This window comes from Temnothorax longispinosus, chromosome 7 (assembly GCF_030848805.1).
Source record: "Temnothorax longispinosus isolate EJ_2023e chromosome 7, Tlon_JGU_v1, whole genome shotgun sequence".
Taxonomy (NCBI): Eukaryota; Metazoa; Arthropoda; class Insecta; order Hymenoptera; family Formicidae; genus Temnothorax; species Temnothorax longispinosus.
In genome coordinates this window covers 2,674,313-2,699,013 of record NC_092364.1, presented here as the reverse complement: position 1 = coordinate 2,699,013, position 24,701 = coordinate 2,674,313, and the positions used below count along the sequence as shown (strand labels likewise).

Below are 24,701 nucleotides of genomic sequence, written 5' to 3'. Positions count from 1 at the left end.
TTTGCTTCCACAAAATCATTATTAATAGCATAAAAAAATGTAATATGTGTAACAGAAAAAATGGGAGGTTATTTAATAATATTATTACCGTTTGTAAGTCTCACATTTTATACATGTATGTATAATATTGCAAAGATTTTAAATTATTAATTAACGAAACATATTTTTTGTTCTCTTTGGATTTACTATGAAATGTATATTATTTATTTTAAACTAGTTGTATATTATTGTTTATAATATCGTACAAAATTATGAAAAAAACATTAACGTAAATATACCTGATAATCTATTCATTAAACCAAATTTACAAGTTTATTCACATCGCTGGAGAAAATAATGTAAATTTATATTAAGTTGAAAACTTATACACACGTGTATGAATATATAAATTTTTGTTTGCTATATATATTAATACAAAAGTATTACTTCAAGCAGCATTAATTGCAACTGGCAATTTAAATAGTATTAAATCTGACACACAATCTTTCGCGTTCGAAAGATCCGAAGATCGCGGGGTACTCGTGTTTTGCGGATGTCGCACGATCGATTAGCTCTCTCCTGTCACGTGATTATTGAGCATCCTCGGGGTGTCTCTGCGGTTTGTAGGGGATAATCGAACTTGGAGTGCAGATGGTGCACAGTCGAGATAGTGGGTGTGAGCGTTACATCATCATGTTCGCCAGCTCTGCCATTAATTGGTGACCCGCTCGGTTCATAGCACGTTCTGTTGCGATACGACGCGCGACGTGGTTACGCGAAAAACAAGATTGTGACCCGAATTACGAAATTACACCGCTCAAAACAATCACGAGATCACGTATTTAGACCATATTGTTGAATAAACCACGAAGGCAAATTAAAAAAATTTAATTATTGAATTAACTATGTTTATCTGTATCTAGAAAGTAAATATAAGTTTAACAGTTATCTATATCAACTTTAATTAGCAAAGAATTAAATACTAAATAGTATAATGTAATTGCATTGAACTGTTTAAATGTCTCAAACGAAAATATACGACAGACAAATCAATTATTGTTGTGAGAAGAAAATTTAATTCTAAATATTTCAGGAAAGACTGTATAATATATAGTACACCATTATTTTGAGAAAACATATAATTGCATTGCTCGTGAGGTAATTACTTGTCATAAGTGATGTTGTGTATCTAGTGTCTGTATGTTGGAAACATGAGTCAAAGAACCAGTAATCTCACGTCCGTGATAAAACCAAACAAACTCAGCAATCTCGTTTTTTTCTCTACGCTTATGTACATATGTATAAATATATATACAATACCTCTAGGTATCCCTCTCTGTTTAGCTCATCGCGCACAATGACTTTAACCCTTCGTTATAGTTATGCATTCACGCGTAACGGCTACTCGGTTTTTTCCCTTCTCTCTTTCTCTATCTCTCCTTTTTTTATTCCTTTCGTCTACCTTTTAATCTCTTATCTGAAAGCGTTGCCAACACATCGTTGCAGGTATTTAACACGTGTCCCATTCTCGAACGTGAGTTGCGTATGTAGATATTGCATATCATAAGCCGACTTCGCAGTCCCCGTTACTTTTTACAACGAACGCGATAATGCAGCTGCATAACAAAAATCAATATGTCGGAAATAAGAAGCACTTCTGCGCAATCAAATTTTTATTTACGTGAAACCATGTGCATATTTTTGCAAACGCGCATTTTCCGTTAATGTGATATAATTCAAATTCACTGAGAATATTTATTTTCAAACACAGATGTGCTATTAATTACTTTTATACGTGGCATCTCCTAACGGGAATAGCGAAAATCAGCGTTGTCTTCTAATATATCGAGATATATTGCATTTAAACAGTGTATTCTATTTACATGCTATATTGTATTTAGCAAATATACATATATATTTAACTATACATTTTTCATATTTTGTTAAATACAGAAGAAAATACGGTGAACGAGAAGCACTCCATATTTCCACATTCGGGCTCATAAAAATGTATACTCTTTTGTATTTTTTAACACAAACTACATAATCTCATAAACCTTAGCGGAAGGAAGCAGGATATTGACATTTTAGGATACGACAATTACCGGTTTTACGAAGCATGATGACAGCTGTTTCGCTGAAAATAACGATTCGATTGTCGCGAACGCTTTGGCGTGCGCCTCGAAAACCGAAAAACGGTTCGTGGAACATGTTTCTATTACGAGCAGGAAGCTGCTACCTATGTACCACAGTATTTGCAGCCGCAATTTACGTTCGAGTTACACGACCGACCTATCAACGAAGAGCAGCTTGACCGCCAGTAATCGGCGCTCTCTTACTCCCCTCTTCGAAACAATTGTTTCCGGTCGATCGTTGTCGATTTTGTCTTTTTTATTTCTTTCTCTCTCTCTCTCTCTCTTTTTCTTTCTGTCTCTTTCTCTATTTTTTTCCCCTCGTCTTTTTCTACTCCGCAATGTATTACACATCTAACTGGATTTTACTTTGTGTGTGTGTTTCCGTGTTACCTGCCGTGCCGCCGACAGATGGGGACCAAGTCTCGCCAGAGAAAGGTAATTTTTGAATTTTCATGCTTTTCACGCAAGATTGCCTGCGGAATCAATTTTTTTCCCGTCAAAATGCATGTCGGCATGCTGACACAATCATTTTTCTCTGAGTGGCATCTAAATCCTCGAGCTCACCGTGTGTCTAATTGTTCGCTCGGAAAATTTGTGAATGTATTCACAGGTAATAATAAAATTCTGAGTGATATGAATGAGTTACATTGTGAAATAGAGCAAAAGGATTCGATCGCCTCTTTAAACGCCTGAGAAAACTCATTTGATATAGGATTAATTATTTAAATATGCTACATTTTTACAGTAATATACATCATACATATATTGTGTGTGTATATATATATATATATATATATATATATATATATAGCTCTCGTGTATCTGCAACATTTATTGCGACGTGAAATGTTAATTAAGATTCGTTACAAAATAATTAAGCGCTTTTATGTATAAATCACGCTAAATTTGCAATTTCATATACAATTCACACAAATGCTCACAATTTTATCAGCCACTATCGATTGGCAAATAAATTCGTACGAAGTTAATAAGTGTAAGTCGATAATAAACTAACACTAATTCGCCGTTTTATTAAAATAGAATTAGATACATGCGGGAATGTTATTTCTAAACACATTAAGTGACTCGTTTGATTTCTTCTTCGCCAATGCCACTGATAAGCGATTTGCGATATAATAAGAAGGTCATAAAATGAATTGAAATCTTATCGAGTTGGCGTGCTTTCAGTCGCCTCTTCCGCGTGGCTACCCACCCCCGTCTTCGACGATGCTTTTCGATGACGACCCGGGCATCATGTCCGAGGTGGAGACCTCCAGCACGGGATTTCGACGAGGGGGCAAGCAAAGAAGCAGCCTGCCCGTCGTACGAACGCCCAGCAAAACTTTGGAGCGACCACTAGGTATTTACAAAATTTATATAGAATCCAAATAAATAAATAGATTAAACATTATTTTAAAAATCGATAATTAATATTAATTCGTAGATTATATTGATATATTATATACATATTAATCATATTATATACTATATTTTCTCTTAATCTTTAAAACTTCGCTGAAAGTAATAGACTTAAATATTGATATAATAAAATCTAAGTAGTAGAATATTAATTCATTTTTTATTTAATATTAATAGGATAAAGATTAGTTGTTGCATAAAGACGTAAATTAAGTACAATCTGAAAGTCTAAGAATTAGTTTTCAGTTACGATTTAGATATTATATTTGGTCATCTCTATGTTATTGCACGTTGCTGACTGTGCTGACAAATGCATTTTTATATCTTCTAGGATTGGTGTTCCTGCAGTACAGGAACGAGACGAAGAGAGCATTGCTACCGAACGAGATCACCAGTATAGACACCGTCAAGGCTCTTTTTGTCAGAAGCTTTCCGAAACAACTCACTATGGAATACCTGGATAGTCCTCATGTAAAAGTTTACATACATGACAGCAACAAGGACATGTTCTATGAACTCGAAGATCTAAGGTAACACTCTTATGCCACTATGTACGTCTTTTTTAATAAATTCAAATTTTTATTCTCAAGCAGACAAATTATGTTTTAGATAAAGCACTCTGTCGCTAAATATATATTGCTTTTCAAACAACAACCATTTTTTTGTTCAATTATAACGATCTGTTATACAAGTATCATTGCTGTTTTAGAAGCCTTGCATAGAGTCGCTTAGTTCCAATTTATTCAATTTTTATTATGATAATTATTTGTTTTAATAATGACGAATTTGAACAAATAATGATTTATCACTGCGTGATATAAAGGTAATTGTTTTGCTTTTTAGATCGCACCTGAGAGATATCAGGGATCGCAGCGTCTTGAGACTTTTCGAGAGTGCCGACGGAGTGACGGGGATGCCGGGGCCCTTGGGGGTGCCGGGAGGCGGTGGCGGTCTGCCTCCCCATTGGGAAGATCAGAGCTACTTCAGCGAGCCGGAATTCGACAGCGAATATCAGCATCAGCACATTCACAAGAGCAAGGTAAGTGCGCGTTAACGAGACTCCATCCTTAGTTCGTCGTTTTCATCCTCCTTCTTCGGAGACGAGATCGGTTAGATATTTTTCACTCAACTTTTTATGTAACACGAAGTTCGCTGTCACACAATATTACGTTTGAAAGATATTCTTTTCATCTTGTGAAATGTACTCGCTCATTAGATATTTACAGGAAGTTATAATAGGATATTCTTTGATAATTGAATATATGTGGATAATAATATCTTATAAGGAAATACTTCTGAAATATTTCAAAAGTTCATTTAGAATGACAGTTTCCTTTGCCCAATTTTGCATTTTATATTCGTAGATATATTTCGCGCAATATATCCGGAGAAATATAAATATAAAGGACGTCGCAAGATATTTCTCATTTTGAAATAAGTAATAAACTTCTTTTTTACGCGCTTAAAACAGTTGGATCGATCGTAAAGAAAATAATATAACTAGTTTTTTTAAATAAAGCACCGTGTATGTTTATAGAAATGTGGCTATTTTTCGAGATCTATTAATTAGCATCACGCGTGGAATATGAATTGCCAATAATGTTCGATGTGCTGCTTTATACTAGAAAATTTTCAAAGATGAATCAAATAGAATATAATGCAACGGTTTATAAAAGTTTATTCGGCATACTTCACATGTACACAAAATATACACCACTAGAGCTAAGTCTTGAGCTTTAAGCGACCGAGGCGTACGTTGCTGATCGATCAAGGCGGTTTCCGTCGTTATTACATAATTAAGTTTCCCTTCGTCTCGCCGAGGTCAATCGATCAGCACGCACCTTAAAACCACGATGAGTATTCTGTTAAAAGCGATCGTTGTTATTCGTGATCAGTTTCTCGAATTTACAACATAATACTGTCCTATTACGCCAACATTCTTTATTCCGTTAATGAAATTTTTCTTAACTAATTAAACTCTATCCTCGTATACAGGGATTACCGCGACGTTTATCGCATATCGTTATTATAGACATTTCCGGCCATTTGTAACAATATCGACAAAGATTTTAACCGTTCCGCACAAATAAACATACTAGAATTCTAATATTTAAAAAAAGGTTTTGCCAAACTTTTATAGATCATTGATCTTGCTATCTAACGAGGGTTACGATTATTTCTTACATTCATTACAAATTGACCCCGTACTCGCCATCACAATACTCGTGGAAGCTTCAGACTTAATCGTCGTACATTTAATCGGATAGAAATTGCAAATAAATATGATCGGCAAGATGTTTTGTCAAGCGCAAGTTTTTCCAATGGCAATATTGTTCGCATCTCCGCATGTTCGTAATGTTTACAAAGATACGACAAACAAAAAAGTATTTGGCTGCATCATCGAGAGATAACGAATCAATGAGCAACGCAGAGAAAAGAAATCGGAAGGGCGCCGGACTCAGCGCAGCGCGAATGACAAACATCTTCGCCCGTAGCAACTAAAGATACTCAGCGATCTAAAACATGGCGTGGGATACCTGGGAACGTTTCGCTCTCGAGAGATCGTCGATCTTTCGTCGACCGGGTATCGAGGGTTCGCGTCGTTATTCGGCACGATCCGGATCTTTCCGGGCGGACGCTCGATAAAATTCCGCGAAAATTCACGCGACGTCGCCGGAATGTCGCTTCGCGCGCGATTCGCCGCGTTATCTCGTCGGTGGTTAAAACGCTTTGCACACCGGTATAGCCGGCAAGTACAACGCGCCGGAATAAAGCTTCTTGGGCACCGATCTCCAGTCTAGGATCAACGCCTTCCCGAACGGTTCCTCGGCGCATCCGTCGCAGATGTCCATCACTTGTCTGACCTCAGCCTCGGCGGGCTCCCGTTCGTCCTCCTCCTCTTCGTTTGCCCCCTTGGTGAGCCCGAAACCCGTTAATCCCGTGAAATAGTCGTCGTCTAAACCTTGAGGACTGGGGTATCCGTCATCAAGAATCGATCCGTCGCCTAACTGCAGCAGTCCTCTCTTCTTCTTCTTTTCAGCCTCGCGTTTTCCCAGCTTCTTGTCATTTACGTCCTCCGTTTTTGCCACGAAAGTTACCTGAGAAATGTGAGATATGTGAAGTGTTGCACGCTATCAGTTGAGCAAATAGAAATTTACAGTATGTACAATATACATTCTTTCCTCCGTCCGTTTCGTAAAAGAAAAAGAGCCAGACTTGTTTCTTGAAGTGATTTCTAGCGAAGATTTCTTGGAAGAAATTTAGATGTTTAATTCAAAAGAATTAGTCGATTATGTGAAGCTAAAGTAATATGAAATTAACAAGTTACGAATGTTTTGAACTGAAGTTTACTGGAAAGTGCGAAAGTTACTCGAAGCGTAAAACAGACTCTTCTCGAGGCGATACAATGAAAAATCTCAGGATCCACGTGCAGGCAAGTCAAACGCATTCACTGAGATTCTTTCTACTCTGATTCTTCGTCTTTTAATTTCTTACGTTAAGTAGGTCGGAAACTGCTAGGTCAGAGCTTACAATGTAACGTTCGCTGAAAAAGATTTTCCGCGGATTACTTCAAGAACGAGTACAGATGTGTGTTTAAAGAATTTAATATCATCGAGTTAAAACGAAAAAGAATATTCAGCGAGTTGAAATAATGACGAGAAAATTAAATTATGTTAACATGAAACATGAGAGAGATAGATAAAAAAAGATAGATAAAAATCATAGAGATTTTGAAGGATGTTTCGTTTACCCCGAGATGAAAACAGATACCGGCACGCGAAAGACTTAATCTAGACTTAATCGCGCTCACCTTGCCGTCGCCACCAGTTTCTTTCGAAGTTTTCTCGGCGTCCCTCTTCACGACGGATTTTTCGGACTCGGTCAGACTCGACATTACCGTCTCGTTCTTGATGTCTCGCTTCTTCGACTCGCTTCTTTCTCTTTTGAAGAGATTATGATAGGGTCCGTTCGAGAAAATCGACGACGGCCTAGGAGCAACGGGCAATCGATGTAGCGGGGGGAAAGGTGACGTGAAAACATCGAGATTCAAGGGCGGGAGCGGCTGTGGGGGCGATTCCGGGACCGGCGGTAATGCCGGATGACGAATGGTCAGGCCGTTTTGTACGATCTGGATCGACGCCCCCGGATTGATCTTCACCTGGAACATCATTCGCACGCATGAAACATTCATACTCAATTGATCGTGGTGAAGCGTAGGAGGAACAGTATACATCGAACGCAGAGATCTCAAGCAGGACGTACATGTGTCTAAGAGGCATCACGCCAAGACGTATGAAAAATAATCGTGAAAACGTTCAACAGGATTGAACATTTGATTCTAATTTTTCGGATGCCTCTTAGATGCCTTTTAGATTACCCTCCGCGTATTGTTTCTCGGTGATGCTAATCAGGGAACGGAAGGTAATTAGCTTGATGACACGGAAGCACACATGCGAGTGCTCTCGAGTGTAACGAAGTGAGAAAACGTGATTGTACTTGTGTATTGATCTGCCCTCCAGTGAGGAAGGGATGCGGTGGCAGGGGAGGTCCGGTTACAGGCGCTCGCGTGGTGGCCCTCGGCGTGTCATTACTCGTGTCGTGTTCGTGACGATGAACGTGATGGTGCTTGTGATCTTTGTGCGCTTTGCCCGCGGTCAGGGCAACGTTGTAGAGCTGCACCATCGTCAGTTCTCCTAAATAGCCACCGGAACCTGAAAGACAGTAAACATTAGCGGACACGTGTCACGATGATAAATTACGATGCCGTTTGTATGATTCAATTAATCTGATATCTTTGAGATGGCAATTTTTATTATCAATAATCGAAACTTGACAATCGTAGTTCTTTCATTTAAAAGTTATTAATATATTAATAATTATATATAATGTAAAAATATATTCTTACCTGGTGGCGCTTCTTCGCCCTCCAAGAAACCGCCGCCCAGTTGTCGTTGTTCCTGCCCCGAAATCGCGATTCCGCCGCCTTTGATAACGTGCCCGACTAGCTGAAGTAAGCACGACAGTGTAAATTCTCTCTTGCATATTTTATTAAGGGAATATAAAAAATATATCTGCATAATCGCTTTTTTATTCGCCGGACTAAGCGACACGTGAAATTAGTTTGAAAATGCAGTTTGGCCTAATGCCGGCTTAATTGGTCGTTCGAAGAAAACCCGGAAAAAACCAACGCTATAAGCTACCGGGCGCAAATAGAATGAAAGCCCCGGATTGTGTGTCTCCTCTGTGCGCGATATAACACAGTGGATAGATTGCATGTCCGCAGTCGAGCGGCGTTATATGGAAATTTAAATTGGTTTCTGTCCTTTTTTATTTGAAAGTAACCTTGGTATCCTCGGATAAGAATATCGTGATATGGAATTCTATACCTTTCCATTTCCCGTTTATTCTATTTCGTCGCCATTCTTTCTCGTTTCGTTTCTGTCCGACGCAATCTAAATGCGGGAAGCCGCCGTCTTGACAACTTTCATGTTTTTTAGAATGAGCACGTCGAATGCGTCTTATACTTAATTGCTTAATTGCGAATCTCGTATTTTGAATCGAGACGACTGCAATTACGCGTGATAATTGCAATAATTTTATTAACATAATGATAGGTTAATAAAACGCGTTACCGTCTGCCCTTTGCGGTGAATGACTATATTTCTCTTTATCACTGCAATGGCGTGTTAGAAGATACAATTGCACGATATGACGCATTCATATAAGACACACGTAAATTCCTATGCATATATATTATATATACAAACGAAAATGGGGCGACTATGCAAAGTGTTATATCCGAAAACAGACATTTAAGTCGACAAAATTGCGGCGACATACCCGCGAACGTGACTTGTATACGAGAAATAATATATACCGGAAGCACGTTCGCTCGAGAAATTCTTGGTGCATTTAACATAAACGATAATTGAGACAACACAGAATCCTTATGCAACTACGTGATATTACCGTGCGAAGGGCTGTCTTCTCTTACCGTTGAATAGAACATTAAGTACCTCTTTTCTTAAGCTTGCATTTAAAGTGGCGTTTTTACTGAAGAATTCGACTTAAAATCAGCTTTAAAATATGATGCGATATTTAATAAATAGATTTTGAGAATTAATTTGACATTTGTTACATTATATCGATTTAATTTAGAACGATAGTTTTTACTATTTCGTAATATTTACAAGTGACGTTTTTTTAATGCTGCTTAAATTTGAATATATCTCTTTTTCATTGATTTAAAAATAATTCGGCTCACTATATATATTTGCAAAACGGATTAATACGCCGATACGAGTAATTCAAAGATTTGCGGTAAAGCCGCCATTAATTATTAATAATTATTTTAAGGTGCAAGAAAATGCAAATATGTGCAGGATATATTATATTCATTTCTCTTATAATATGTTAAATAGTTTTGTGATGCAAACAAATTGGCTAGTATTTTAGGCGTGTACAACGTATCAGGTTCACGCGGTCACTTTCTTTTCGTTCACACCGTGAGACTTATTTGAAAAGTATTGAATGTTTCAAACTGATAACAGTTCCGTTGGCCTTGGTGTTTGCGGCCCGGCAAACGACGCGCTAAGGTATATAAGGTCACCACGCCTATCATTCGTACGATGACACTCGAATCGACATCAGGGGAAGTCTTCGCGAGCCGCTCCGTGTTACTCTTCGAAACGCGATTGTTTCCTACGAGCAATTAGCGATCGTTCACCCGCGCAGCCAATTAACTCTCACGATTAACGTCTCGCGAACAGCGCGTCGAAGTGATGGCTACTTATCGAAGTGTTATCTCACGCGATCTTTTCTTTTGAAGCAGGAATTAAAGATTCGAACGAAGTTTCCTTGTAATTACGTATATGGAGAGCGCGATGTAATAAATTGATCGTTGGATTGAATAGTTCGATAATAACGGAAGATCGTGATATATCGAGCTTTTATTAATAACATTTCGTATTCCGCAAACTCATTGAACACGCGAGAATAGCTAATCTTACGAAATTGCAATAAAAGAAAGAACGGCGTGTCGTATCTTTGTTATTCTCATGTTACTCTTACGTTCATTGCTATGCAGTAAAATGTGCGCATGTAAAGGGGAATGCCGTTTATCGTATTCCGGTAATTAAGTGTGCGCGTAATCGCAATTAATCGTTTTCGCGAATGAATGTGAGTGACAACGAAAGGATCTAAGAGAAAGAAGAGAAGGCCTGGGGGGGCATCTCTCAAACAGCAGCGAACAACTATGGATTGAGTAAAATTTTATACTTATTACTTTATTTAATTGTAAAAATGTCAGAGAGAGTAACAGATTATCTTTAATTCGAGGTAATGAATTTTTATGAAAATTATGTAAGGATGGTCTAGATGAATAACATTAATACATATATAATGAATATTTAATACTGGACAATTATCCGATTTATTACAAAAGTTTATAAAAGAATGTACGCAAAAGTCAGAAGTTTCACGAAATCAAAAATATCACGTGTTAATAATATCATTTCGACATTTATATTATAAAATATAAATTATAATAACTTCTATTTAATTTTTTTTATGGTATTTTCATGAATTATGAAGATTGGAGTATATAGGACGTTTACAAGATACAAAATTTTATTCTGAGTGTCTCTGAATGATTTTCGAAATGCATGCGACGTTTATAAATATGAATTAGAGAATGCAATGAATTAAAGAATTGCAAATGCAATTCGAGGGATATTCGTGGAATGTTGAAACTGTGAAATTATGATAACTGTAGTGCATCTTTATTTCAAAAGAATTGAGTTATCTGCGGAATTTAGTTTTGTATCAGAATTCTTGACTTATTGTTTTACACGGAATGTAATATCACATTCAACACATATCTTTTAATAGATTGCTTTTTACTACTTATAGTTATATTTTTGATTTCTTGAAAATCTTTCTGTTTGACTTTTGTGTAATATGTTCATTCTATAAATTGTGTAATATGCAAATCGAATAATAGCCCAGAATTAAACATCGTGTTTAAGATATGCTACATGAAATATTTTATGAAACTTTTTTGCGCAAACTCTTCAAAATTTTTCGTAAAATTTATGCATTTTTACGATACGTTACGTATCATAAAATATAAAATTCGTTCCTTATCTATCCTGAAAAATTAAGTTTGTTTCAAAATCTTGATGTAAAATTTCAGCTGACTGGACTGATTGGATAATAATAAATATTTCAGCGGAAACGATATAATTATACAGACTGCAATACAATTAAATAAAATTCTTTATTTTGAAATAAATTTTAGTAGATATACCCACGGGATTAAAACTCGTTTTAAGATTGAGCTAATCATATTTGCTTTCATTTATCGCAAGGAAACCGAAGAAATTATATAAAACTGGAGATCTTTACGTAATAACTCCATTGTAAAATTAATAGTGCATAAATTTTTTCATGTCGCAGTAGTAAAACCACGTGTACGGTCAGACGCGCGCTCTTTGCCCAGGAATAGTCACTGCTCAGCGTGTATTAACGAAAGGAGTTTTTAATGGTTAATTAATTTCGCATTCGTTTCGTGCACGCAATTTCATCGCCGTTGACATTCGCGCCACGAGTTCACCATGCGCTATAATTAGCAGCGTGTGATTACAAGCATGTCACACGTGTACGTTTATACTTTATCGTCAAAACTAATAATAAAGTCCATTTTTATCTGCGTCCGCATATACTGTTTTTTTTTTAAATAAAAATTTTAGTAAAGTGACGAATAATATTAATGCGATAGCGATCTATTGGAAAAATACTTTTATCATCTTATTAGCATTGTTCATTATCTTATATATCGTATCCATTAAATTATTGAGTGTTGTTTTTGAAGATTGTGTAACAGTTGCTAAATTTACAATCAAACAATCTTTCGCCCTCCATAATTATATTATTAAGTGCCTAATCGTCATTGTGTTTCCGAGAAATTTTTCAGACGGTACGGTCCTCTGAATTTTATTAGAGAAATTATTTGTGATACACTCAATATGCATTTCTTATATCTTACACGCGACAAAATTATAAGTCACGAGAGTAAAATTGAAAAAAAAAACTGAAAAAGTGTGCGCTCTAATTAAAGTCGAATGACGATTAAGAATTGCATGAGCAGAACGGCGGTTATTTTAGTCGAGCGGAAGGACGATAAAACACGAGTAGGTGATTAGCAATATGATTGCAAAAGTTGATTCTAGCGCGAGAGACAGCCGCGCGCGCGGTGCAATCTTTCTTATTAGAATACCAAGGACAATGCGCCGTCACGATTGCACCGTCATTGTCGGGCTTGCCGTACGACCTAAATTTACCACGACACGAAAAGTGCAGTCTCAAGAGATCGATACGTTTCTTATGCATTATCGGCAATTGTAACTCCGTTCAAGTTCCCAAAATCGCTCGCAATGCCAGGCGCGCTTGTAACAAGTTCTTCGAATAACGTAACAACCTCATTCAACGGTTCTGTCGAATTCGCGTTAGTACACTTGGGTCCGTGTTATTACAAGTTGAGAGGACACGTTTTCAGCAAATGAGAAGCAAATGGCTTTCTCTCGGCGAGAGAGAGAGGCCGGAATTACGTATTTTCGACGAAACTCTCGAAGTTCTGAGCCACATTTAAACATAGGTGAATCAGGAAACTTTAGAGATAGTACGGTAAAGCGAAGCGGAATTGACGTTTTTTTTTAAATTTGAGGGAAAGCTCTTTATTCGATTCGAACTATTGTTTACCAATGCTGGATTGTAGGAAACCTGATTATGTTTGTCCAAGATTTTTCAGGATACCTTCCACTGTCTACCTATCTATCTATTTATCTATATACCTAGGGAACGAAGCGATAGGGCCAAAAACAGCATAAAATCGTGCGTGCTTACCCTGTTGTTGAACCCGCGACCTACACGCTCGTCGTTGACCCAGATCTGCCATTCGCCGGTGCGACCGTTCCAGCTCTGGCAGGAGTGGTACCACTTGTTAAGTCTCAGCGGATAATTCAATCTGTATAAGTTGTGACCGTTGACGTTGAGCATGTAATACGAACTCCTTGGTGTGTTCGCGACCCACGACAGTATCTCCCGCGCTTGGTCGCCGACTGAAAGGGTCGAGGGTGTAAATTAGTCTGTCCGTGACGGAACGGGAAAGAGGGACGGTTTTTCCGCGCGCAAGTAGAGTGGATGTAACATTCCCCATTAGGAACAGTAACTGTCGAGAATGCTAACGGTTGCACACGCGGACACATACGATGATTCTAACGGTTTCAAGCGCATGGGGCACGTCCCGTGTTTTCGGACGCTTTCGTTGCAGAACCAGGCGGGCGAAGAAATATAAAGTACCTCGTATTTGTATGTTACATATTACGTTAAAATGATATTAATTTAAAATTAACATCAACATGTTAACTTTTACTGTTTTTAAATCTTTAATAACTTTTAACACCAATGATTTCTAACATGTAACATTTATATCTTATTATTTATATCTTATATAAATAATGAAATAATGTCCAATATATAGATTTAAAGTTTATTCCGCCATGAATAATTTTAATTAAATGCACAGTTTTAAGAGGTTTATTAGAATTAATAATTAGAATTAATTAAATTGTTCATTGTACAAGATTTCTCTGATGTTGATATAAACTTAATTTTTATCGCTGTACTCTTTATATAAGAAATTATCTGTGGATTAAATATTAAAAAAGGTACTTCCTATTTCTCACCATAATATGGTACATTTCCAGTATACCTATATTGATTCTGGAAGCCGAGAAGCGTTTTTAGACACATGCGCGAAGGCAGGGACTTATTGTTGGTGTATTTATGACACCGCGCATATCCGCCTATTGTCACGCACGCCTGCGCCTAGGAAAAAAAAAGAAAGAACACCGTGTGTGTATGTGTGCAACTTTCTACCGGCACAAAAAAACCACAAACCGTATGGAACCTTTCTAAACTGCACATTGAAAACGTAGCCGGGACAAAGTCATTGTTTGCGCACGAATAATAATGCATGCGGGCGTAAATCGATTCCTATCCCAACGACGCGATGGGAGGGACGGTATGATTGTAACTTAAGCTAATCACTAATCCGCGGAAAGAGAGAGCAGTGCGTGGGAATCGATTATGCAACTGAGCACGACCGTTATATCGCGTGTAATGCTTGGAAAATTTATTATATTTTCAATTAAATTTATCTCGATATTTACAACGATATTATTTACAGCATATAAATTGCATGGTTCAAATTTGCCAGGAGCAGATTTTAATAAAATTTTATTTCTCATTTATTACGTGTGAAAACAATCGCAGTATCGTATTAAAGAACATTATTATGTTTATAATGGATCTCTATAAGTGTACGAACAAGTTTATTAAATTTTAAATATTGCGAAAGTGGATCTATAATTATCGATCTTGCACGTTAAACTCTGCGCTTTTTCAAATTTTGTTATAAAATACTTTGAAATATGATTTTGTTATAAAATACTTTGAAATATGATTTTAAAAAGAAAAGAAAAACACATCAGCGGCTGAAAAGTATTATTCATACTAATTTTGGACAATATTGTTGGCAGAACCGTTGAAAACAATTTTCGTTTGTTCTTCACGTATAAATATCATGAACATTGTATATGTTCATTTTTGTAAGTGTTCACAATTCAATGCACCGGTCCGTTCATTTACAAGTTTATTGTTTGCTTATCCGCAGTTTCTGCTGTGTTAGTAAACAATATATCAATTATGAGGAACTAGGTCGACGGCAAATTAGCGCACGTTGTAAAAATTCGTTAATAAAACACACAACTCGCGCCGCAATTTAAGGAGCGCAAATTTTTGCTGGCAAGTTACGGCGGTAACAAGTTTCCAATGTAAAAAAAAATTCGGTTATCTTTTCTTCGCGTATGTTGCTCTGATAACAGATAAACGCAACAGATAATTGTAAATTTGTTACTCTTTCTTTCTTAATTTAAAATGTGCAAAGAATTTTCTTTCGCATTTGATTAATGACAAGTTTATATATCAAAACATAGTTTTGCAATGACTTCTAGCGAGCAATTTAGATGAACTTTATTTTAACGAGTAAAGACTAAAAGCTCCAAGTTTAATTAAATTGTATTACCAATGTATAATATTCAAATTTTGCAATGAGCACAGCGACCTACTTCTAATTTTTTTTATAAAGAAACATTGTTTTTAAATGACAATCGTACATTCTTGCATACTGACACGAAAAATTAATATCGTTATCGCAATTAATTCATGAGGTTTGTAACACCGTTACACGATAACGCGATACTTTTGGCGACACACGCACCGAACTTTCGCTTTCACGTTTGGTAAATGTCGTGGTGATAAGAGGTGAAAGGAGAAAGAAACGCACGCGTATTTCGCGCACTTACCTGCGTAAGAAAACAGTGGATGGTCGTTAGAGTGATTGTGGAATTTCGTCCACATACAGAGGGTGAACTCCTTCATGTCCGGCAGGTCTACCTTGTAATGGATGTACTGCAAGACAAAAAGAGAAAGATATATGTGTTTATTGTATACTTCGTTAGATCGCATCGACGACGAGCAACGCTCGGTTGACGTTGATTTCGTGTGCCTATCGCGATCGGAATTGTCAATGCACTCGGCGCGCGCGGCGAAGATTAATGCGCCCCGTGCGATTTAATCGCTGGAATGTGTACTCTACCGCGTGGTGTGCATCACTCGCATTATACCGGCCTTACATTATTAATCGCCCGTCATCGATCCCCGCGGCTCTCGTTTAAATGAACGTTAGATAAACGAGCACGTTCCCGTTGCGGGTGCAATCGAGCGGACGTAATCGAACAATCGTGGCACACGAGAGAGCGACTGTTGTTCGATTCGACGTGGATGATTAGAGTTTGATGAGAATTTGTGAGTTGCATCTTCACGAGTACCGGGCGTGCGCCGAATTGTTGCAAAATAGAAGCACCGTGTTCGCGCGGTGGAAAAATATAAACTATCGCGTGAGAACGGAAAAGGTGGCTTTTCATTACGATATAAATGCGATTACATATATTTTCCGTTAATTTGATGCACCCTGATGCACGCGAGACTACAATGGTCATCGGCATCGCGCGCGCGTCTAAATTGGTCGATTACATTGGTTGTTGACGTGGTACACGTCGATCGATTGAAATTTATGTATGAACAGCGCTCCGCTCTGGGATATACATCGAATATATATTGATGAACGGCGCATACACTTCGTGCCTTAGACAGGGAAATTGCTTCGCGCGGAATCACAGTACAATAATTGACAAGCAAATACCGTGTTTTAGTCTATACCTATTCCCACGATACGATCGTAGCAAACACGACGATTGACGAAGACGCTACTAATAAAAATACACCGTTTTACTTTTTTTAAGAATGTAATAAAAGTTGCAACATATTGTGTATTAAATAAGACAGAAATTGAAAATATACAGCTACACAAAATTGCAAGTTGTTTAAAAAGATATTATATTTCGAGCTTTTGTGTTTGCGCGTTTATTTGCATTCTTATCTTATCATTATCTTTTTTCGTTCTTGAAAAATTATAATTTTTATTCGTTCTTTTCCCAGTAGCGACACAACTTCTAAAAGTTTCGCGACGAAATTATCGCGATTTATGCGGGATATCCGCGTTTCGTTTCCAAAGAGCCAAACTGCGCGCATTTTTCTTGCCCCATACTTTTAATCCGATCTTTTCCCAAGTGCCGTTATTATTACTCACATCCTTTTCAAGGCGAAATGGGCACACACCCACAGGAATGCGCGCTTTTTCGTCAGCGATTGCATGAATTCGCGGTTAATCGATTACGCGTTGTCGGTGCGAGAGAGAGAAAGGGAGAGAGGCGTAGAGCCGCTTCTTGCGCCCGTAGTTTCTCTCTGACGAGGGGAACTGGAAGCCTCCCTACCCCCCATGCCCTCCTCCCCCATATGGAGAACGGATTTAGCCAAAAGCGGCCGCAAAATCACGACGGTGACGACCGCGATCGAGATTGCACCGGCACACGTCCAGTTCCTTTTACGGTTGTCAGCTCGCGTAAACTTCTCCCCGCACGTTATAGCAGGCGCTATATAGAAATACACGCGTCACCGCGCATTACATTCGCCGGCACCTGACAGGCAATGTTTCAGCCGGCCTCTAAGAGGCGACCGTAAATTTGATGGGCGGGATGAAATATTCAATCGTGTACTCGGCGATACTGCTCGCTCAATTTCCCTACTGTTTGCGTTAGGGTGATTTGCATCTGCAATTCCTGTGACTTATCGACACGTCGAATTATAGCGTCACGCGTTCGGTCTTGCGCGCGTTTCTCCTTCGACAACTGAAGTTATTAATATCCGAGAGAAAATATCATGTGACATTTATGATCGAGCACCGTCGCTACGCTACAGACATACGTACGTTGCAATTAACTAGCGGCGACGTTTAAGTACATTGAGTCATTCGGACAAACGTTCCTCGTTAAGCACACAGAAGCTTGCTCAAATAAGAATACCAAAAACAACTTTAAATAAACCTCACATTTATTATCTCACGGCACTTCCTACGAAATCGCTTCCGCTTGTTATAAGATCGATTTGTTTCGCCTCCATATTTAGTTCCATTGCCGTTTTTAGCGAAACGTATCGACGTTTCGCCTAATGTCGTTCTCGAATTTCCCGGTGTGATAAATTCGCAAATCGCGTTTCCACGAATTCGCAGCCGCGTTTAATATCTCGCCTGGCATTATCGACCGTCAAGCGAGAGAGGCGTCAGCGTGGCCGTTAATTGTGACGGGGAACGAAGCTAATGAGCGATCCGGGCGATAGGCATCCTGTCTCGAGGAAAACGATCGCGTATTAACGATCGTAGAAAGTCAGGTAGGCAGGTAGACCGCAGGTCTTTGTTCCGTTTGTCTTTGGACATCCATTTACGATCCGCGATTTCGCGACGGTCTCCTTTCCCCTTGCACCTGCGAGACTGCAACCGCAATTACGCCTGCCTGTCGTCGAGTCTGGACGGACGCTCTCCGACGTCGGATATCACCTTGACTCGAAGTGGTCTAACGAATACAATATAAATACACTCAGAGCTCGCACTTTCCACCGCCAGTTTTTATCACGTCGATCACATCTACAGATTATTATTCTTATTTGGATCTAGAATAATAATCTTGTGCGCGGAGATTATTATCCTCCGCAAGATTATTCGGAATTATATGGAAGTTCTGATCTCGTTTCATATCTCTGGCATTTTTCTCACTTTTTCAAATCATGGTTTTGAACATTTTTATGACATTACGCATTATATTACACCGTTATATTGCGTTAATGCCCATTTGAGATTTTATTTATAATAATAACTTTAAATCGTGTTATAAAAGATTTGCACGCACACAAACGTTTTCAAATATTAATATATGAAGATAAAGTTAATGACTCTAGTGCCTTTAAAAGGAATTTGTGTGGTATTCATTGTTTTTAGTTATTTTAATCAGTATTCGGATAAATATAAAGTTGCATATTTTAATTTGAATAATTGTATGTTTTTATTTAAACTGTCACAAGAACGTTCACTTAGTTAGAAACAGAAACGCTTGTAACAATATTGGTGAAGGCCGTTGATTATTAACATTCTAAATGAACCGGAGTAGTTTAACTTCCTTTCTCCTTAAATCAATAGCCTAGCCTGTCATCCGTGAGAAATATCTAAGCCGTCAACGTGAATATCTTCATATATTTCACCGCGATAACTCGATCGCCAAAATTGCTTTTATAAAACGTGTTATATAAATTGCAATCTGGATATCTTAGTACCGATCGCAACGTTTCTTATAAACGATATACATATATAATTTTACGTCGTTGAGCAATTTATCTCTCATCCGCTTCCTCACAATCAGTGAGCCTAAATTTTTCCGGTTTGACTTTCCTGGTTATTATACAAATTTACCCAGGAATATTGCCGCTGGCGCATCAGACGAGCAAGTAATTCACCTTTGATGGAACGTTCACTTTCTCGTCTCGCGAGCTACATCGAAAAACGAAAATGTAGAAGTGCTCCTGGTGTATTTTGTCTTTAACGAACCATACAGAAGACATCGCGACATCTGAGCGTTGTATAGCTAAGGAGCCGATTGAAAGGGATCACGGGATTTCGCCGTTTCGAGGGATCACGGCGATTGGTAATAATTCAGAACTCATTTCGTCTCGTAGCGCCCCGAGGGGATCGTCCGAGAAAATGTTTTCTCTTACTTTCGTTGGCCGCAGAACGCGTGTCATTTCGCTCGCCGTGAATCCTCCCTGGTCGGTGCAATGCCAAGTTACACTCTCTCGAGCGTGAAGTGCGCTTCACGTAGCACGTGAACGACGGAATTCCGCGTTAGTCACACACGAGGCGCACCTGTTACAGCTGTGTAGACTAGGCATTGTTAGCCCGTCCAATATGTCAGATAAAGAACAAGAAGAAAGAAGAAGAAGAGAAAGAAGAAGAAGAGAAAGAAGGAGAAGGCGAAAAAGAGAAAGAAGAAGAAGAAGAAGCGCGTGAAATGGAAGAGTATCGTTTGCCGACGTGAAAATTATCATAAATTCTTACAATTTATTTAACATATAGACACGCACCCATGCACTCGTAGGAAATTTTCTAAATGAGAAAAATCTTGAATTCGAAGGATCCAAAGATGAAACATGAATGTAACTTTCAGTGCGCTGTGTACGTATTACGCATAATTTTAACATATTAAATTAAAGGCTTATGACCATCTTTATCAATAATCGCAGATTAAAGCAATTATTTTATCAACAAATTATAATGACAAAATCGCATTATAACAAATTATGCATCAGATGATGCCGGAATTATATTGTAATCAGCAGATCCAATTTCTCGAATTATACATTATTCACTCACTATGTGGAGCATGAACTAATTTATATTAGGCAATGGCGATTGCAATTCATCTTCAGATATGTATTACATATGTCTGTAGATATACAACAATATCAATAACGTGAAACTAGAACAAACACCATCCTATCCATGGCTTGGAAAACAAACATTCTGCATGCATAGTGCTATATTGACCATCTGGCCGCTATGATCATTCTCGCTTTGCACGTATTTGTGAGTGATGCATACACGATTCGAAATGCCCTACATTTCATAGGTTTTTTTTCCATGTCCATCAAACACCGGTTTTGTTCCAGGCTGGCAAATTACCAATCTAAACTGTAACGAATATGTCCAGATAGAATGTCAATTAATAATACTCGTTTAATCAAGCTTTGTGTTCATTTTAAAGCTCTGATCGCTGATCATAGAAATTTACCGTTCAAATTTTTGATATCGCGTCGCGATTCGCTTCTTGTTCTATCACGTCTATAAAACGCATAAGCTCGGAAATATTTATGACATCCGTCGACCGTGTGTTCAATGACCTACCTCGAAGTACAGCTGCTGGGTCATGGCGACTTTATAGAGGGCACATGTCCCTTGGTCGTGCGACAGTAGATGATGAGGACTGTCCACGTCGTAGAGCGTCTGCGTAGGCGCGTTTCCGAAAATCGATGCCTCCTGATGCAGTATACCTGCGCCGTCGGCGTGGCCCGGCACGATCGGTCGCCAGGACGACGAAATCGCCTGCACCTCGCTGCACAAGGATGCAGCGAGAATAGCGCACGCAAGCGGGATCGGCGTCATCTTCGGGCGGCTCGTTCCTCTCGAGCTACCTGCAAGTTGAAAGATCGAACTGGCTTTTTTTTCTCGGCTTTAGAACTCGAGAACTATTTCGCGACCGAAAAGAATTCGAAAAAGCTGTATTAAATTCTGCGTTAAATTCTTCGCCGTTCCGATGAGATATGTATTTTCACTTTTTGTTCCGTTTATTTGAAAGTAACGATAATGCAATGTCATTACGTTCACATATGTCACGTATAGGTGACTCACATATTATATAAATACCTCGATTGCTTTTTCTGCGAATATCCTTGTGCATAATAAAGCGCATAGCGCTTTTAAGTTAGGAAAAACAGAAAAGAGAAATGGCTCCATCTCTCTGCTTTTTTTTTTAGATAAAAATCTATATTATTGATTAATCATTGCGCGATAAATCGTAGGCGAACCAGTGCAAATACCTATTAACCGGCGTGCGGTATCGGCGGTATTATGCAATCGGCGAGCTTCTCCACTCAGTTAATTATTATAATCGGAAGGTCTACGACTCGTTATATATACCCGGGTGTGGGGAACGAACTCCAGAAAAGTTACGTTGAATCGAGTTCCGATGGAACGAAGCGAAGCCCACCCGCGATCACCCGCCACCGCCAATGCGTGTAATATAATGCAGAATAGAACGGCGCTTGCACACGCAACGGCATCATTTCGTTGCGAAATTTAATTCAGGCGAGCGTGACGAACGTTGTACCGCTTAAAGAATGCAATCGACGATAATCCTTTTTTCACACGATAACATTTTTATCTCATGCGAGCGTCTTTGGTATCGTGGTATGCCGAGCAGCCTCGCGACGAGATTAGACCCAGATAAGATGCAAGTATATTGCGTCTAAATACCTTCTGCACTCCTTTTTCCTCGCGCATATGTACTTGGATAATTAATCGGTGCCTTCTGCTATACTGTACCAGTTCTCGGACGCCTGTTGATGGATTCGTGTCCTTAGATTTGCGCGACATAAGCTGCATTTCTCATACGCGTTCCCCTTATGCAATATACGCTTGTAAGTCAATTACGCGCGTACGGGAGAGTTGCGCGAAGAAATGGCGCGAACGGATTTGATGATTGATATAAATCGCCATTATCAAGACTATTATTTCTCGCCGATGCACCGTGACGATGCATCGACGTGTTCCTAATAATAATGCGCTCTTAATGATTTCCTAATTGCTCCGTAGTGCACCTTGATCTTAAAACTGCTTGATCTTAAAACACGACAGGAAAATCGAATGAGAAAACAGTTTTTACATAAAAATAAATTAATGCGTAAGTACGTGTATGCTAATGTTGTGCTGTGGTGCAAGCAATAATATTAATGCAACACCAAATGCAACCGTAGGAATTTTCCATTTTGCCTTGATTGTAAGCGGAACTCGTATACAACTGGACGTTAATCCGTGAAACGGTAGTGTTAACGGAACCAAGAAACACGGTAGCGCAAAATGTAATCGACGAGGGAACCGGCTTCCGATATTGAAAGGATTTGCATATTCCGCCACGAACATTTATTCTTACAGACTCGAAACAATAATTGAGACCTGCCACGCTTGAATAACTGTGCTTGTGATTAATTGCTTTAAATTCTTTAGAAACTCTAAGTTAGATGAAATTGAAAGTTGAAATCGTACTAGGTATAGGATGGTCAAGTGCTATTACGAAGGTGATCATCAGACTGCAGATGTTATAATAAATTTTTTATAATTATTATTCGTTTATTTCACGTGTGATAGGAATATTAATAACATGCATGATAAAATGGTAATTATTTGATAGCATAATTGTACTTGTCATTATTCGAAATTGTTTTGATATAATTTTTAATGATTTCATTGAAAATTTTACATAATTGCTAGTGGTAATCGCCAATTAATTAAAAATATTTTGATACTATCACTATTATTTATTGATACTCGTAACATAAATGATGCTGTTCTATTATTTTTATTAATACACATTTTAGATTCTTATCTATGTATTACTATGTTTTATGCATGGCACAACTAAATTGTAAAAGTCTTCTTTCATAAATCTCCTTTCTCCGATCTCCCTTTGTGTTATTGCTTTTGCTACTTGTGTCAGTGGTGTCATTCTCATCTCACAGTCATTAATGCAACCGTTCACTTTGTCTTAAGAGTATCTCGCGTAGAATGCAGATCGCCAAGTTACTTTGTGACACTATCGTGATCAAACAAATTGCGATCCACAATGAAAGCTATCAAAGCGAAAATTAAAATGCAATGCCCTGAATAGCTTACGACATTAAAATGACTGTACTTTGCATGAATCACGCCAATCTCCTATCGAATTGACGTCCAGTGTATTAAAATCTCTTCTTTATAAAAAAAAAACGAAATTCTTGCATAAAACATAAGTAATAAGTAACGAAAGAAATGGTAATTTATACACAAACATTACACATATAAATAACGAAAAATAAGTGCGTAAGGGGAATTAAGGATTTATATTACAACTTCAAAAGGCATTAGGATTTATGAAGAATTATGTCGTTATTAAATCGTTAGTATCAGATTTTTATATTCGGAGTATTACTCTCTTTCTACTGAAACGAAATTAATGTCAAACTTATCACGTAACAAATTAAGCAACACCCAAAATGTATAGGACTTACTTATAATTTTATAAGTAATTAATGAATTTTTCAGTGCGTTATTTATTATTATCTACGTCTTCTGTGACAGTAGCACTTCCGTAAAAAATTCACAATCCCGCACGGATATGGCAAACGGCATTTCTCGAGCATTTAAAAATTTAAACTACTACGAAAATTAAACACACCAAATTCGTCGATGTTCCTTTTGAGACGTGCGAAATTTCGATTATCGTAAGGCGATCGGCACGAAACTTACCCAGAGATAATAATCACAGTCGAACTCGGGCACTATGGAAAGAGGTAGATCCTCGCGGTCTCAGAACGGAAAGGTAACTGCCCGCCCGTTGAGCTTGCCACGGATCTGGTAAGCTGACAGTAGGTGTATGCACCTCTCCTACCTGGGTGTTTGATACACCTTTTGCCTCGTGAGCCTTTTGCCTCGCTCTTCCCCATACGTATCGCCGTACATTGTCGTCGTAAAAGCGACTCTCACGTGCGCGAGAGGTCGCCGGTCAATTACGATTTTACTGGATCGTTTATTCGGCCATACGCACGTGTAACATGCAGGATACCTTAACAAAAGCACGGAAAATGCATTTCGTACTGCGAAATGCTATTGAGGAAAAGCGTGCAGCTGTTTAGCTTCAAATCTAACATTAAGGCCATGATACTCTTTAAGTGACGCGACTTTTTTATTTTCCGTTTTTTATTTCCCGCAATTACCAGACGAAATTGTTATATTACATATATATATAATTTGCAAAATAAAAAAGTAATTATAATTATATTTCCATAAAATTT

General features: G+C 38.2%; 2 protein-coding genes across 3 annotated transcripts in view; one reads left to right on the top strand and one right to left on the bottom strand.

Annotated features, from left to right (window-relative positions):
• The window catches only part of LOC139816126 (uncharacterized), a 205,194-nt gene that overhangs the window by 117,677 nt on the left and 62,816 nt on the right, over positions 1–24,701 (top strand). For both annotated transcript variants that reach the window (XM_071783470.1, XM_071783471.1), the window contains exons 5-8: positions 2,523–2,549; positions 3,303–3,474; positions 3,865–4,063; positions 4,377–4,572. In XM_071783470.1, the coding sequence (XP_071639571.1) occupies positions 2,523–2,549; positions 3,303–3,474; positions 3,865–4,063; positions 4,377–4,572 (594 nt within the window). The remainder of the gene's footprint in view (positions 1–2,522; positions 2,550–3,302; positions 3,475–3,864; positions 4,064–4,376; positions 4,573–24,701) is intronic.
• On the bottom strand, positions 5,177–24,213 carry B6 (pentraxin-related protein b6). Its single transcript, XM_071783484.1, has 8 exons — positions 24,157–24,213; positions 21,001–21,287; positions 15,959–16,064; positions 13,437–13,651; positions 8,440–8,539; positions 8,031–8,245; positions 7,345–7,692; positions 5,177–6,631 (listed from the first exon to the last, which is right to left on the bottom strand). Exons 2-8 carry the CDS (start codon positions 21,256–21,258, stop codon positions 6,254–6,256), a joined length of 1,620 nt encoding a protein of 539 aa, XP_071639585.1. The 5' UTR covers positions 21,259–21,287; positions 24,157–24,213; the 3' UTR covers positions 5,177–6,253.